General features: G+C 42.5%; 1 protein-coding gene across 8 annotated transcripts in view; it reads right to left on the reverse strand.

Moving 5' to 3' along the window:
• Window positions 1-18018, reverse strand: part of LAMA2 (laminin subunit alpha 2) — a 1276598-nt gene that overhangs the window by 642661 nt on the left and 615919 nt on the right. For all 8 annotated transcript variants that reach the window (XM_063917336.1, XM_063917337.1, XM_063917331.1 and 5 more), the window contains exon 15: window positions 8513-8624. In XM_063917336.1, the coding sequence (XP_063773406.1) occupies window positions 8513-8624 (112 nt within the window). The remainder of the gene's footprint in view (window positions 1-8512; window positions 8625-18018) is intronic.

The raw sequence follows: 18018 nt of genomic DNA on the forward strand, positions 1-18018 counted from the left end.
ATGAGATACAGCTCTTATTCATTGATGCACTCACAGCAGCATGGCATATATCACTGATGTAGCACCAATTGACTGAAAAGGACCTACAGATGCTGTAATAAATGTAAATTATTTAAATAAATAGTTATACGTGAAGAACAGTTGGGGGAGAATTCTGAATATAAATACTGCTCTGATGATACCGTTGGGATGCGGTCTAAGGTTGGATTCCTGTCATCATATATGCAGTGGTGCAGGTAACAGCTCATCCATTATCATATGTGCCTGTTACTGGTGAGACAGTTGTCTTTGCCCCAACAGTAGGATCAGGAGCCATGGTTACGGTCCTCTCTAGGTGCGTGGAGGTACTCTCGGTGATGCCGCCTTGCCGCCCCTGGAGTACGCATTTCGCGTTTCAAATTTACTTGATCACTTTCGTTCCAACTCCAGTCTAAGGGTGACAGCAGATTCACTCCTTCCTCTAGTAACTTTTTCCTCTCCTTCTACAGCCACCCAGGCCATTACAAATCTAAGTGTACAATTTAATGCAGCACATGCATAGCTAATGCATTATATAATAGTAACGTGAAGAATTTAGGTTGCACGGAGTTTAGTCCAATTTCGGACTACTACTAGAACTCTCCCGCTACAGAGTGCCCAAGTTAGGGCAGTGACATTTGAAATAAATGAAATTAAACTTCTCTGCCTTGCTTACTGGCCACATCAATTTTAATTAAACATTTGTGTGTATGTTAGAAGACATCATTTTAATGTAACTTAATAAAGGTCATGTTTTAAATAATACAGCATATTGCTGTCTCCTAATCCTTCAAGAGTGTGCCAAAAAAATAATTTTCTTTTTTTCATTCTATTTAAAGGATTCTATTTTTGTAAAGGTAATTTTTTTTAAATATTAAACCTTATTTACAATTCAAGGGTTATACATGAGAGTTAAACAAGAGGCTGCTATGAAAGAATTTACAAGTGTTACTATTTGTAACCTTCAGACAGAACCATTATTGTATATGCTGCATGGTCATATAAATTATTAATTGATGAGTAGATATGGGTGTAGTACGGTCTGCCGGCGGCCGGGCTCCTGGCAACCAGCATACGGGCGCCGGGAGGCCGACCGCCGGCTTACCGACAGTGTGGCGAGCGCAAATGAGCCCCTTGCGGGCTCACTGCGCTCGCCACGCTGCGGGCACGGTGGCGCGCTACGAGCGCCACACTATTTTATTCTCCCTCCAGGGGGGTCGTGGACCCCCACGAGGGAGAATAAGTGTCGGTATGCCGGCTGTTGGGATTCCGGCGCCGGTATACTTTGCGCCGGGATCCCGACAGCCGGCATACTGAAGACCACCCGTAGATATGAGTATACTGTAAAAACTCAAGTCAATGTGGGGTTTATGACAAGGCATGTTTTCTGAAAGTAGTCACTAGAAGACTGGTAGGCTGTTGTCATAAAGGGATGCAGATAGTCACACACATCACACAAATTGACTGTGCCATGTAATAATTTATCAATTGTTATTACCATTTGACTGGTGTGGTCACATAGTTTGCGACCACACCAAGCTCCAAGCTGTGCATTATCTGATCTGGTCACAAACAATGCAACCAGTCAGATACACAGAGTGGCTGGCTGCAGATAGAGAATCTTCCTGCAGCTGCCGCTCTCAGAGGGACCTCCCAGCCCCTCTGCCTCCCTGCACCCTTCCCCCGTTTCTGCCATGCTGCTGATCACTACTGAGCGGTCAGCACAGCAGTACCCTTCACCCAGCAGCTGCAGATATTAGCAGCCGCAGGTTTCATGTAAATAACACCCCTCACAGCTCTCAAGTGTGTACCTAGTGGCAGCCACAGGGAAAATGAAAGTTACAATGGTTGCGATGTTCCTGATGTTCCAATGTTTGAAAAACAGATATTATACAAATGATATTTATTTATTTTTTTAAATTAAATCATTTTTGGTAAGCTTTGAATACATGTTCTTGACCCAATTCAATCATAAAAGAAAACCCTGAAAATTTTTTTGTGCTTTTTGGAAAAAGTGGATACTGGGCCTGTGCAACAACTGAACCAACAACCCTGTGACCATGTCTGCATGTTATTATGCATTGAGTTGCTACCACGTGATTGGCGGATTTAAAATGTGCATTATCCATCAACAATACATGTGGCAAGTGACTGTATGTGCAGCTGATAACTAGTGTCTGGCGGTCGAAGAGTTTGGTGGTAAGTGCACAAGAAAGATGAAAAAAAGGTTTTGTCCTGGTGTTTTAGTGTACATGTATGACCATTGATCATGCCTATAGGCCAGCCTCCTGGGGAAGGTACTGAAGATAGCTCTCTGGCAATCCTTCACCAATAGATTTGACTACCCAACAACATCTTCAGATGGTGTAAGCTATTGTAAACAAACTTGAAATACTAAGTTTTTAAGAGCTTGATAAATTACCTAATTGAAAAAAGGGGACGGCAGTATTCAACCTTACTTAGTGTAGACCTGTTTCCCGTTGGGACTACCAGGGATAGTATGCTTTAGTGCCTCCACCTGAGCTTAGGTACCTGGGCTTGCTTGGGAAAGCCTCCCAGTAAGAGTTTATGGGTTTGAATGTGACAACCGGGATAATATGTGTGAGTAATGGGCAACTCCACAGTGATGAGGAGTTGCCCTTCTAAGGTGCGGGCTAGGGTGGTATGGTTTTACCTTTACCGATGTGATTTTGCTTTTTGGTTTTCTTTCAGGACAAACAGCTTTCATCCAACCAGGACAGACGACTATATATTTCAGGTGAGTAAATTTTATGGTAGCCAACAGCAGTCAATATATTGAACCCTCATAACCCGAAATAATCAATATTTCATTCAATTGGACAAACGGCTAGATTGCAGGTGACCTATTTTGCAATACGGAAACCTTGGTTACCTTTACCATAATCAATAAGATTATGGACCCGGGGTTTTGAGCATGAGTACTATACAGTGCCGAGTTCTCAAAAAATTAACTATGTCAATATTGTCTCTGATGGGGGAAAATAGTCCTCTATAGATGGGTGTTGGATGAGGGACTGTAGAATGGATTATGGACTCCGAGGCAACATACACTCATCTCTACTGTGCTGGGTTACTCCAACGATACATGGGACACTTTCTCCTTACCCAATCTATTCTGGCGGGAGCTGGGAACAATACCTGGTTGAAATGGGCAAAGGATAGCAAAGGATACGGTAACTAGAGGGGTATCCTCCATTCATTAGCGGGAGATGGAGGAGATTACTCACCCCTACCAATTAACTGACCATGTCCGTTAGCTAGGAGCTATAGTCTGTGTGACTGAAAGTACCCCGGTTCCTGTTCTGATTTAGTAGGGGATTGTATACATAGGGGGCATATAATTATCTTTATGGCTCCTTACATTCCAAACATCTGGGGAGAATATGGAAAATATTCCTCTGATTGCTGAATCCGAAACGGGTTGCTGCTTAGTCAGATTTTGCCTGGCTCCCCCCTGAAGGGTATACATTTTTAATTTCAGGCAGGGCCACAAGTTATAAGGGCAATCTCGGTGCCTTAACTTACACTTAGGGATGAATGTGTCCATTCTGCATTTGCCCAAAAGATACACCAACTCAGGGCTATTATTCGAGGGTCTATGTGAGTTTCCAGCCTCAGTCTCTATAAGTGGAAGGTTCACATATGCATTACACCGTCAACAATGTGACAGTACTGAGATCATCGACTATCCAGCAGAAGTGCATGTGGTGGTTGGGCAGTTAAGCTCCCTCTGGAGTACTCCTACATCTACCGAAAAGCTGCCTGTCTGATCCACTCTCCTCCCCCAGGTCCGGGCTGACAGGCTACCTCAGTGGGATCGACACTCCCCCAATTGGCTGACTGAGCATCTGACCTCCTACCTCCAGGCAAGTGGCTACCCCCATCTCCAGCTTCCGTCACAGATGTATATATACACTTATACAAATACTGTTTTCCCCAATATTCAAACACTCTCCGCCTACAAATCTATAGGGGGCTACATAAGCTAAACCTAGGACATACACTATATGGAAAAAAGTATTCAGATGCCTGACCATTACACCAACAGGGAGTGTAATGACATTGTATTCAAATACATATGCTTTAATATGGAGTTGGGCCCCATTTTGCAGCTATAACAGCTTCCACTCTCCTTGGAAGTCTTTCCACAAGATTTTGGAGTGTTTTTGTGGGAATTTGTGCCCATTCATTCTGTAGAGCATTTATTACATCAGGCACAGATGTTGGATGAGTATGCCTGGCTCGCAATCTCATATTCAGTTCATCCCAAAGGTGCTCGATGGGGTTGAGATCAGGGCTGTGTGTCAGCCAGACAAGTTCTTCCACACCAATCTCATCAAACTATGTCTTTATAAAAGTTCTTACTTTGTGCACTGAGGTACAATCATGCTGGAATAGAAAAGGGCCTTCCATAGCATTGTCCAAAATGTCTTGATATGCTAAAGCATTAAGATTGCCCTTCACTAGAGATAAGGGGCCTAGCCCACACCCTGATAAAAAAAAACCCCATACCATTATCCCTCATCTACCAAATGTCATAGTTGGCATAATGCAATCAGGCAGGTAACATTCTCCCGACATCCGCCAAACCCAGACTCACCCATCTGACTGCCAAACAGAGAAGCATGATTCTTCACTCCACAGAACACGTTTACACTGCTCTACAGTCCAGTGTCTGTGTACTTTACACCACTCCATCTGACACATGGCATTGGACTTGGTGATGTGAGACTTGCATGCAGCTGCTCGGTCATGGCATCCCATTCCATTTGGCTCCTGCCTCACAGTTTTTGTGCTTACATTAATGCCAGTGGAAGTTCAGAATTCTTCAGCTAAGGAATCAGCAAAGCGTTGGTGACTTTTACGCACCATGCACCTTTAGCAGTTGTTGACCCTGCTCTGTGATTTTACGTGGTCTTCTGCTTTGTGGCTGAGATGCTGCTGTTTCTAAACGCTTCCACTTTCTAATAATATCACTTACAGTTGACCATGGAATATCCAGGGATGAAATTTTACAAACCGTCTTATTGCAAAGGTGGCATCCTATCACAGTACAACACTTGAAGTCACCCATTTTGTATAAAAAATGTTTCCATATGGAGACTGCATGGCTAGGTGTGGACACACTTTTCAGTATAGTCTATCTCTGATATTTCTTGCTCTTAGGTTTTGCTAAATATCCCCAATGCAAAAAAATTGTTGCAATCATGCAGAAACAGATGTTTCCGTGTGATGTAAAGCTTGATACAGTATATAGGACCCAAAGTGAGATGACAAATTCTCCTAGTGTTTTTGTCATTTGTAATCTTATCTTCATGAAACGAGACATCATAAACTGCAGACTGCTTCCTAAGATTAGGTCTATTCAATCTCAATCAAAAGCATTTTGTAACAGTATGACCTATAAATAATAGTCTAAAAGGAAACTTATCACATTCAGTAAAATGCACTTATTTCATCTTTTTATTTTGTCATATTACCTGGATAATCTACCTAGTTAGTTTGTAATTTGCTCAAATTATAGATGACATATGTTTAAACTACTTTAGAAATCATAAGAAAAATGTATGCTATTTTTAGAAATACTAAAATACAAAAGATGTCCAAAGGCTTAAGTATAAAAATTACTAGCAGTTGTTCTGCTTTTAAAATGCAGACCATAGGTTTCCAAATATTGGTAGTTGTAATGCAATTTTTTTCTATGACATGATAAGTCTTTGGCTGTAACCCACAGTAGAGGTGTCTGCCCCAAAGGAGGGGTATTGTAACAGTGGTTAATAGTGGGACTGGAAAATAAAAAAGTGGCTCTATATAATCCCAGGGTATATCTAGATATTTTGTTTGGGCTCTGAACTGGGACCACTAGGGAGGACTGGTTGGGACTGAAGTGAATGATGTTAGATGATTTTAGGATGCTTTTCCTTATGCAGGAGTATCAAAGTAGTAGTATAGTGCATAGGACCTAAACTGATATGGAAATAAGAATGAGGCACTAAAGTGAGAGTAATTGATATCCTAATCCTGCATTACAGTGGAAGAAAATACTTTCTGGAAGACATTGCAAACAGGTGTACAGGAGTAGGCTCTGCCAGCGATGGATGGTATTTACACAATGGTATTGTTTGTGCACTCTGCAGACTGAATAATTATGCACACAGTTATGGGATGTGTACGCTGCAGGTTGAATGAGGTACTGGCTGTGAGAGGATAAGCAGTCAGGAACTGCACAGGACAACAGATGATATTTGCAAAGGCTAGCAGTTTGGCGATGGTTAGCTGTGTAGACTTGCACAAGATAGCAAAGGTTAATTGTACAGGCTTGAGAAGATTTGTAGTGTTGGACACGCAAAATATTACAGACAGAAGCAAGTTTTGAGAAACTGGAGCAGGTACTAATGTGTACCTTTGGGCCTACAGTAGATCGAACTGGACACAGGGATTTCAGTTATCATGTTCCAGCCAAATGATATTCCATCACTTCACGTTGCCCAATAATCATTCACTGTGAGCATATGCATTAACTTACAGTATTCTCATTGTTCCAGGATAAGAAAGTGGGTCTTGTGAGTATAACACAAACTCCTAAAGCTCCTAAAACATAATTTTATTTGCTAATATTGAAATGTTTACTCAGCGAGTAATATAAAACACTGGAATAGTAATGAAGAAAAGGAAATAATCATACAAGTATTTAGGCTCAGGAGTAGCACCACCGGAGAATCATTTGGTAATAATCAGGGCCGGCAACAGAAATTTTGGGGCCCGGTACACTGATATCTCTGCGGGCCCCACCCCCCACCATCCCCACCCCCAGGAAACAGGACAGGGACCCATATTATCTACAGGACACAAGTATATTGAAAACAAAATTATAGACTCTCTAACGTCTAGAAAACAAAACTTTAATGGAACAATACAATACCGATATAATGGGATCATCCCTTTCCAAAATTAAGATTCACAGACCCACAATGGTCAGGAATTTTGTAGTCTGTGCTGAGCAGCAACTGAGCCTGAATGACCAGTCACCACCACAGCACAGACATTCTGCTCTGATGAGTCTGATCTCATCTGACACGCACATGCATGCAGATGCATCCATGTGCAGAATGCATATGCATGGATAATGTGCCTGCCTGCCTGCATCCCACCCCAAACTAATCCTAAAGCCCTAACCCAAACCCAAATCCCATTCCCTATACATAAACATGTATTATGATTTATGAAATGCAAAAGCCTTACCCTGCTTGCTGCTGCAGCAACACACTGACACAGCCGCGCTAATTCACCAGGCTCGCCTCCCCAATTCCCACAGGCCGCAGTACTCTGTCTGTCCTGTCCTGGCAGCTCCTGCTGTGCGCTCCGTGCCTCATTCCGGCTCCTCACTCACACAGCAGAGAGAGACAGGGAGGCAGCGTGCGGTGAGGACGCTGGAGGGGCGGTCCTGGCTGGGGACTGGCTGGCAGGATAACAGGTGACCTGGGGGCTGGGGGCAGTGGCACTGAGGGGTGAACAGGGCACTGAGGGGTGAGCAGCACACAGGATTCGGGAGAGAAGGAGGGGGGGCGGGGGCGCGCGCACGCAAACACACATCAAGCACAGGGCACACTGAGGGGTTGAACAGCACACGGGACTCGGGGGGGGGGGGCGCACGCAAACAAACACACACACTTAAATCACAGCGCAGCGGCCGGCTCGCGAATCCGTGATGCCGGGAGCAAACAGTCTTTTTTGACAGTTGTGATGAACTGCAGCCGCTGCTGCCCGCTGCCTGGACCTTGGGGCCCCTAACAACGGTGGGGCCCGGGACGGGTGTCCCCTTTGACCCCCCCTGTCGCCGGGCCTGGTAATAATACACCTATCACTATCTGGGTCTCTTTAAAACCTAAAGATTTTTGTCTAGTGCAACTTCTTAGTTTCCCTTTAATCACTCTCATTACAGGTTGAGTATCCCATATCCAAATATTCCGAAATACGGAATATTCCGAAATACGGACTTTTTTCAGTGAGACTGAGATAGTGAAACCTTTGTTTTCTGATGGCTCAATGTACACAAACTTTGTTTAATACTCAAAGTTATTAAAAATATTGTATTAAATGACCTTCAGGCTGTGTGTATAAGGTGTATATGAAACATAACTGAATTGTGTGAATGTACACACACTTTGTTTAATGCACAAAGTTATAAAAAAATATTGTCTAAAATGACCTTTAGGCTGTGTGTATAGGGTGTATATGTGACATAGATGCATTCTGTGATTAGATTTAGGTGCCATCACCATAATATCTCATTATGGTATGCAATTATTCCAAAATACGGAAAAATCCCATATCCAAAATACCTCTGGTCCCAAGCATTTTGGATAAGGGATACTCAACCTGTACTATCAGTCAGGAGTCTGGCTATGTTGCTGATGCACTTTAAACTTCTTACACCATAATATGTTAACTTTAAATTTCATCTGACACTTACTTCACAAGATGTACCACTAAATCCAGAAGGACACCGACAGATCTCAACATCAAATGCTGTGCGTCCACCAGCTGGAGATTCTTCAGCTACTTCAAGGGTAACAGAACTCAATCTAGGACATAGAGTAAAAAAGTTATAGCACAGTTAGTTAACAATAATATAAGCCATGGTTGGTTTATGCAATTTAAAGCTTTAAACCTAATTAAGTGATCACCTTGATCTAAAAAAGTGTTTTTACACAAATACTATTGATACCATTTAATGATCATTTAAAATTTTAATTGATCTCTCTTATTTGCTCTTCTTATGATGGAAAAGCTACTATGAAACATTATAATTACAGGCTCTAGAGTAGCATAATCTACTGTAGAATGCCTGTAGCCAGCCAATATTAAACAAAATCCAAACCATTAAATTGGATAACTGAATTATTTTGGTTATTATCATGCGTAACTGGACAGAGAGAATCTAGATTATTGTTCTGGGAATGAATAGACATGCTACATTAAATGTCCCAACTGCCCTGTATATTACACAATAATAAAAGCAGAGGTTTCCCAGTATTGTGGAAACTGTACAGATTACTAAACAGTGCCCTTTGTTTTTCTACCATTTTATCAGTTCTCCTCCCAAGCATTAGGTCTAGCATTTTTTCTTCTTTTTGTTCCATTTTAATAAAACATAGCATGACATTATGGCAAGATAAATGGGTATTGTGCTACTGCTGCTAGAAATATATCTAAAAAAATATTCTGTAAGGTAACAGATTATGCTATCATGTGTTTTTATGGGAGAAACTTCTAAAATCTTGCCTAATACTAGGACGGATATAAAAAATTTAATACATAATAAATAATCATTTTTGAGTCAAAAGCAACAATAATGATATGGGGCAGTTTCAGAATTGGGAGTAGATCGTAAAAAATAAGCACATTTGCACATGGAACAAACCATGGGGGTGATTCAGACCTGATCGCTGGGCTGCTGAAATTGCTGTCCTGCAATCAGATAGTCCAAGGGGAGTGTATATTCGCTGTGCAAATGTGCAATAGCATGTGCTGCTAAAAAAAACCTCAGTCAGCGGACAGCTGCAAATCCGTTTGCACCTCACTCATCAGAGAATGATTTGCCCTGTGTGTTCGGTCTCTGCGCAGCCCAGGACTTACTCCTACAGTGCAATGAGAACAGGTTGATTGTGGCCGGAGCTAATGTCACATACCTTCCCTGAAAATGCTTGGGAAAATGCAGGTGTTTCCCTGACACTCCCAGAAAATGGTCAGTTACCACCCACAAGTGGCTTACGAATGACTGTTCAATTAGAATTTTTGCACCAGCCTGTCGCTGACCCGCGATGCATTTTGTTGTTTGCCAATGCACATGTGCAAATCTGCAGCAGAGAAGTACTTGCCTATCCTTGCAAGAGAGTGAACCCATTTACATAGGTAAGGTGAAACCTCTGAAGAAAATGTGGCTTGCCTCTCTTGGCTAAGAGTATATCTTTATAAATAGGGAGAATGAAAAAAGAATTGCTGAAATATGTGCAATCAATACCTTATAACACATTTCACAACACCCTCCACCCCACCCTATATAATACTAAAATCTAAAAACCCTAGGTAACCGACTTCTGTTATCACCAGGAGCTAGGTACTGCAGCTGGTATACTTATATATCTTTGTTTGGTGCATGTGCAGTATGCTGAAATCTGCAAGATCCATCCCCAGTTCCACTCGTGTCCAACTCAGAACCAGGCCCTCTGAACTAGGGTGCGGGACACTCTTAGATTTTGACATGCCATCTACCAAAAGAAGTTTTACAAATACTATTTTCCCTGTTCCATCCACCTCTTCCCTGTATATATATTTTATTTCACCTTTCCTTAATGTTTCACATCACCCCTACTCCTCTTACAGTACTTCCTCCTTGCCTTACTTACACCCCTGCACCTCTAGCCTATATCTCTCTTTAACCCTGCATTTTTCCCTCCTCCTGTCTCTTACTCTTTTACCTCTCCCTCCCTAGTTTCCTCTATTAGCCCTACACCTCTCCTTCCCTCCCTCTCACCAGTTGTTCCACTTTCCATCTATAACCCCTGTGTCTTACACCTTCTTCTTACCTCCATCAGCCATACAATTATCCTTTGTTCTCTCTCACCCTTTGCACCTCTCACTTCCTCCTTCCATCTCTCATCCCTGCACCTCTCACTCCGTCCTTCCATCTCTCACCCCTGCACCTTTCCCTCATTCCTTCCCACGATCAGCCATACACTCTTCCCTCCCTCTACCTCCTTCCATCTCTCATCCCTGCACCTCTCACTCCCTCCTTACCTGTATCAACAACACCTGACTCCCTGCAACATGCCTGGAAAATGTGGAAGAAGAGGGATCTCCTGGGCTGTACAGAGGCCATCACCTCATGCAGAGCAAGCAGCACAGCTTTATATTATACAATACAGGCTGGGCTGGCAGCACCCCTGTGCTCATGACTGAACAGCTGCTCAAACTTCCCATGGCTGCTGAGTACACACTAACTCCCAGTACATCACCAATAAGCAGGAAGACTCCCAGAATGCGCCCTGTGCTGTACCAGGCTGGCCGGTTGTGAGAGTTGTAGTTCCAGAATAGTTGCTGCCTGTAGCTGCACTCCTTTTTCTACTGGACCCCGCCGTTACTCGCAGCAGCCTCACCCATCCAAAACTTGGGTCACTTGAACACAATGTTCACAATGCTCAGATACACACCCCGATTCTGGTACATTCCCAATAAGAATCCAGGACGTATAGCATCCTTACTTTGAATCAGCCGAATACCCGACATTGGGAAATTCCCAATATCTAACATTAAAAATGTCAGAATTCTTAGGGCAAAGTTTTTAGTTTATGACTTTAAAACCTTTATTCTCTTGATACTAGTTTATAGCTTCACAATCTTTCAAAGTACAGTACTTTTTTACTACAGTATGTGCTGGTCAAGCAACAATAGTGTTTTTTATTTATTATGGTACTGTACCTTTATGAATTTTATATTGTTGTTTTTGTGACAAAACAGGCTTTCTTTTGATCACACTTTTTAAACATAATAAGACTTATTTTATAGGGTTATAAGTGCAACTGTTGTAAATTCCATACTTGCCTAGACCCCAGATCAGCCGGGAGGCTCCCGAAAATGGGGTGGCGCTCCCGGACCCCCAGAAGGGCAGGCAATTCTCCTGGAGCCACACCCCTTGCAGCTACCAACACTCCCCTCAGCCATCTGGGGAGGCAGATGATATCGAGTCACACTGAATCGTGCCATCATAGTAGTTGTCCCCGCTATTCAGTGTCAATAATTAGCATTGAATAGCAGGAGGCAGGGCCATGATGATGGGATGACACCCCTGTACCGCCCACCCATTATAAGACTATGTCCCCTGTTTTACCGACCTGGCTGCCCCCTGAGTGATTTTCTCTATTGTAGGGACTAGAAACTCTTTGTTTTTAAAATGTTATAGATTTTTTGAACTTGTAAATTTTGTTATGAATGTGCAATCTTGTTGATTAGAATAGGGCTTGGAAGACATTACATATATATTTTCATTTTTACAGTACAGTAACTGTTTGTCTTAACTTGAACCATCATGCCAGCATATGTATTGTGTTCTGCCCACTTATTTACATTAGCCTAACTAGACACAGTAGCTCCTTCTCCTGCATGCGGACAGGATGCTGAAATACTGCATCTGCCATACAATGAACCCAGTTCTATCAAATGGAAACAGCAGGAACCATTCTTCTCTCTCATTAATAGACTGGCTCCAGGTGTGTGGCAGTACTCAGAAGCATGACAACACCATTTCTATCTGCCATAAGGACTGTGCATGTATGTTTAAGACCACAGTTCCACACTCTATAAAAGGCAGTTGTCAGTTGTTAAGAAGTTGTTTAAGTTATAAACTGTACAGTGCAGTGGATAACCATAGGAAAAGGCAATGAGTCTTATTACTCTCAGTGGGTATCAAAACAAGCATTAAAATAGTGATCCCAGCCCTGCAATTCATTCATTTACTAACTGAAAAATATGCAGACATGCTCCACACTTATAGGCTGTGGTAAAATAGAGGAATTTTGCATCTAAACACAGGTGTAAAATGCCCCTGAAAAAGTACCTTGCTTAGCTTGCAGGGCTGGCATTCAGCTCTGCAAAAGTAGCATACAGTATGCACTAGTTTGAGGACTGGAGAAAAGAGAAGGATATGCACCAGGCTGATGTAAGGGGTTGGGTTCGGGTGACTGGCATTTGGGATCCCGCCGGTCACCATACCGACGCCGGGATTCCAAGCTTTAGATTGCCAGATGGGGAGAGGGCGAGAGCAACAAAGCCCCTTGTGGTCTAACTGCACTCACAGCGCAGCGGGCTCGGTGGATCGCTGCGCTTGCTACAAGATCTGTTCCAACTCTATGGGTGTCGTGGACACTCACGTGTGGGAATAGTCCCTGTTAGTCGGCATGCTGACTGTCAGACTGTCAATTGGTCGGGATCCCGGCATCGGTATAGTGACCAGTGGTCTCCCGACTGCCGGTCACATAACTACAGGCTATAACAGTAGTTTATGCTTGTGTTAGGTAACTTTACATTACAGATGTGTCCGTTAAATGAGGCTTCAATTATGCCTAATCGTCCCTCTCTGCATGCCATGTCCACTGTGACTCGGCCACAAGGAGCTACTTCTCTGTTCAAAATATTCATCTAATTCACATAAATAAAATAATTGTGGAAAACAGCATACACTGCTAGCATACACTGATCAGTGGGGTGTGCAATATCAGTGCATGACTTAGCCTGAATCTGTGTAAAAGTGGCTCCGCTCCAATGCAGTTGCGGCTTTTCCTCACATCAAGTTCAATTGTGCTTCATCTATGACTTTATATGTGTGCACAACCAATTCCTGTGTGGTTAAATTCTCAGCCCAGCGTTTCAAGTAAACTGTTTCAGCAATGTGACTAAGATGCCAAATCTAAAAGAAAAATACTGTACACTACTCTTTACGGAGCATCTCAGTCAGTTTGTGAGGACATATCTGTATTAGTAGTATAGTCATGGCTTCTCAGATGCAGTGCCATTCATTTATATATATTTCCTCCTTCACTGCACCAGATCCTAGCAGGGACATACAGTCAGGGGAGGCAGTGCGCATCTAGCCTGACGCACATTTCGCTATCCGCTTTATTGAAGGCTTTTTTAATTTGCTGTTTACGTGTTTGCTTGTGGTAGCACCCCCCAAGTCCCAAAAGGAATATTGCTCAAGTGAATTAATGGGGGGCCTTTTGATTAATAAATTCAAATGTGTGCAACTGGTACCCACATAGTGCTTGAATCTCAGATTTGCATCAGTGCCTGAAACTCGCAGTCAGTTACATTTGGTGCATACTCTTGATTCACATCTTTATATGTAACAAACCATCTAGAAGTTTCCCATGCACATAGATTTGCTCTGTACTTATCATGCTTAAATTATGTGCTTTATTATTGTGTTTCATCAACTATTTGTTATTTCTTATTATTTCTTATAATTCACTAGGTACATTTCTGTCAGTGTGTAAATCTATTCTAATAATTTTAGACATGCATTCTTCCCATTTTAGGTCATTTCTGAAGCTTATATAGGGAAGAATTACATTTCAGGAGAAGGGTGTGTATTGCCATTTCCCCTCCCGGCCAAATTCCAAATTCGCTTATAAGTGCTTATACTGTAAGTGAACACTTTTGAGCGAGATCCTGCTTCCATAAAGTGCGGCTGTGCTGATTCGGCCAAGTGAATGATTTTGCCCATAATTGAATTCCCCCATAATGTTCTAGACTCTGTGCAATATCAGCTTTGCTTCAATCATGATTCTAAGTTTATGCAATTTCATCTAATTTTCATAAGTTGTAGGTGAAGATGTTTTTGATTCTGCAGATGCCAATGAGAGGGTGTTGGGCAGAGAGAGAACAATTATTGAAAAGTACGGAGTATGTGCATGGTTTGCATACATCTCCAATTGTTGTATATCTGCACAAGCACAGGATAGTGGGGGTAATTCTGAGTTGATCGCAGCAAGAATTTTGTTAGCAATTGGGCAAAACCATATGCACTGCAGGGGAGGCAGATATAACATGTGTAGAGAGAGTTAGATTTGGGTGGGGTGTGTACAATCTGCAATCTAAATTGCAGTGTAAAAATAAAGCAGCCAGTATGTACCCTGCACAGAAACAAAATAACCCACCCAAATCTAACTCTCTCTGCACATGTTATATCTGCCTCCCCTGCAGTGCACATGGTTTTGCCCAATTGCTAACCAAATTACTGCTGCGATCAACTCAGAATTACCCCCAATCTGCGAAGATGATTGCAGTGCCCCTTAGGGTGCAGCATGATTGACATGCTGCAGTCATTTGGGGGCGGGCAATGCCTGAGTTTCATCCCATTTTTGTGGCCGCAGCCTTGGGTGCAGCTTCACTGGCTCCAGCAATGTCAAGGCACCGGCTATCCTGAGTAACCTGAAGGTTAGATGACAGATGTTCACATAGATGATCTAATGCTGTGTCATCAGATGCAGCAGCAGGTCAGAGTAGCTGGCAGGAGGTTTGTCTTGTGATGTTACCGTTTTTTTGTACATGAGACGAAGCTGCTGTGTGAGCTTGGCCATCTCTGAATCAGGCAGAGAAGTGCAAATATATTTTTTTTTATTTGCAGATCATGTTTATTTTTATTCAAATTAGAAACATGAAGATAATTTTCCTGCTATTGCTTGCTGTGCAGATTGGCAGGCAGCCAATTAATAGGTCCCATTTTGCATCTCCAAGTTGATCTTTTGATGCACTCTGAGCAATATAATAAAAAAAACCTTCAGATACATAAAGCTAGCACTTTCACTCTAATTATATACTGCAGTCACAGATGAAGCTAAATAGAGAAATATATTAGGAGAAAAACTGTAAAGATTAATTTGGTAAAAGAAGTGGCTGTGAAGTGGAAGGAGCTTGTGCTTTGAAAGCTCACGACTACCATTACTGTTTTAGGTTCTGAATTGAAGGTAATTGACCAAACAAATATTTTTCAGCCTCATATTAGGACACTTTAACATATTTCCTCACATATTTCCTTCATTCCACAAGAGGCATTACTATCTCCAGCTATAAGAAGCATTTTATTCCATCCCTACTGGAGGATAAAGTGACTGGGCCTTAGATTTCCTGGACTTTACTGTATATCTCACAGAGCTACAGACTCCTACCTGTAGTCTATCTGAACTTATACCATAATTATCTGATGTTGTTGCTCCCTCCTCTACCTAGGTATACAACAAGAAAAGACTCTTGACTTCCGGCCATGCCCCCAAAGGAGATGGCTGCAGCCTGAAACTGCTACTGGAAGCCAGCAGCTTTCCCTCTGTTTTTGGACCCATTTAAGGGCCCTGACAGACAGAATTTCACAACCACTACACTGAGGAGTGTCCCTGGAGTATATGGAGAAGTTTCTGACTTGCTCCATGCCCAGCAAACAACAGCACCAGCACAAAGAGCGGGAGATGACCTCCTCACTAACACACTCCCAGGCTCCTTCTTCCCCTTCTCCAGCAGCTCCACCTCACGCTGAGAGTCCCATGGCTCCTACGTTTGCATCCTATGCTGAGATTGTGCAGGCTATTAAGGATACCATGGCTCTTCTGATGCAGGAACAAGCTGACTCATTCAGGCAGGCACTGCAGGAGTCTAACAGTACCATTTTACAGCTGCAGAGACAGGTGCAAACTACTGATGACAGAGTGGGAGAAGTGTTCCAGGATGTGTTTACCTTGAAGCAGCAGTATGATACCCTTTACAAACAACACCTGCAAGTTATTAACAAGCTGGATAATTTAGAAAATTGCTCTAGGAGAAACAATTTGCGCATTGTGGGTTTGCCGGAATCCATTAAGGGTGAGTCCTTGCCCCGTTTTACTACTACCTCCTTGCTGGAACTTTTAGACATTGCTGACGATTGCTCCGATATGGTAGTTGAACGGGCTCATCGCCTTGGACCGCCTCGTGATAACCCTAATGCCAGACCACATGTGCTGATCTTCCGGTGTCTCAATTTCCTGCATCTTGAAGCTATTTGGCATGCATCCAGATGGAAGCGGTCCTTGGTTTATGACTGGCACAAGCTGTTTGTTTTCCAGGACTACTCTGCGGAAGTTACGCATGCTCGTAAGGCCTTTGCTCCTGTATGTGCTGGTCTGTTACTTTTCTACGCCAGAGGATGCCATCGTATATTTACAGGAAGTCGCTGACGACGCTGCCGGTGACACTTCTTCTTCTCATGCGGACACTTAGGGGTGACTGTCCTTATTGTTGATATTTACACTTATCTAGAGTTGGCACACTTACCTCTGAGCTCCCATAAGTGCCTGATATCCTTTTCCTTAAATTGCATTTTTCTTTATCGATTTGCTTCGTTGCACATGTAATTATAATTATGACTTGTTGTTCTTCTCTCATGCTGCTATGATGATTAATTGATATGTTGTTGGTGGTGACGATTATTCTGTTACTGGTCACATGCGCCCTTCTTTCTTTATGCGATTTTTTTTAATGTCTATCCATTTTTTCTTGTTCATTGAGATTGCACTGCATTTATTAGCTGCAGCTCCTTTCAGCCCTTTCCTCCATGTTATGCTTTATGTTCATATTGAAGTTTTACGTTTATATTGCCTGGAAGTCCTATTTCAGGCTTGCTGGCCTGCAAGGCAGCTGTTGTTTTGCTGAACCCCCACCATGGTTTTCCATTCCTATTTTTTTATGGGTTTTCTCCTATCCCCCTGCCTTATTTTTTCCTCTCCCCACAATCACTGTAATGCCTTACTGAGACCTGTTTACTGCCAGTTCTTTTTATCCTGCAGGTTGCACGTAATGCCTTTTTTTATTTCCTGTTCTTATTGTGTATTGTTATGCTTTTTATGCTGAATGATGCCTATATTCTCATGCCCTCTCTGTCATGGCCCCCCTGAAGATTAGTTCATGGAAAGTTGATGGAATTAACTCCCCCATTAAGCGTAAAATAATATTTACTTATTTACGTCGATATTGTAATGTTGCATGAAACACATTTGTTACCCCATGAGATCCTTAAACTGAATTGTATGGGTAATACTGTCATGTCCTTGGCTTCATACTCTTCTAAAAAGAGGGGTGTTGTTACCTTAATTAGTAAACGACTTTCACCTAAAGTGATTTCTGATTACACTGACCCTTTGGGTCGTTATACTATAACTGAGATACAAATCATGGGGGACAAGTTTGTTCTCTGTAATCTTTACGCCCCAAAAGTTTGTACTTCCCATTTTTTTCAATTATTGTTAGCTAAACTTTCTGTATATTTGGATTCATCCATTATTGTTGGGGGTGACTTTAACATGGTGGCTTCAGAATGTATAGATAGACAACACCCACCAACCCATCCTCGTACTACCCCTTCTTTGTGTATCCCTCGGCTGCCCTCTGACCTAC

This window comes from Pseudophryne corroboree, chromosome 4, assembly GCF_028390025.1.
Source record: "Pseudophryne corroboree isolate aPseCor3 chromosome 4, aPseCor3.hap2, whole genome shotgun sequence".
Taxonomy (NCBI): Eukaryota; Metazoa; Chordata; class Amphibia; order Anura; family Myobatrachidae; genus Pseudophryne; species Pseudophryne corroboree.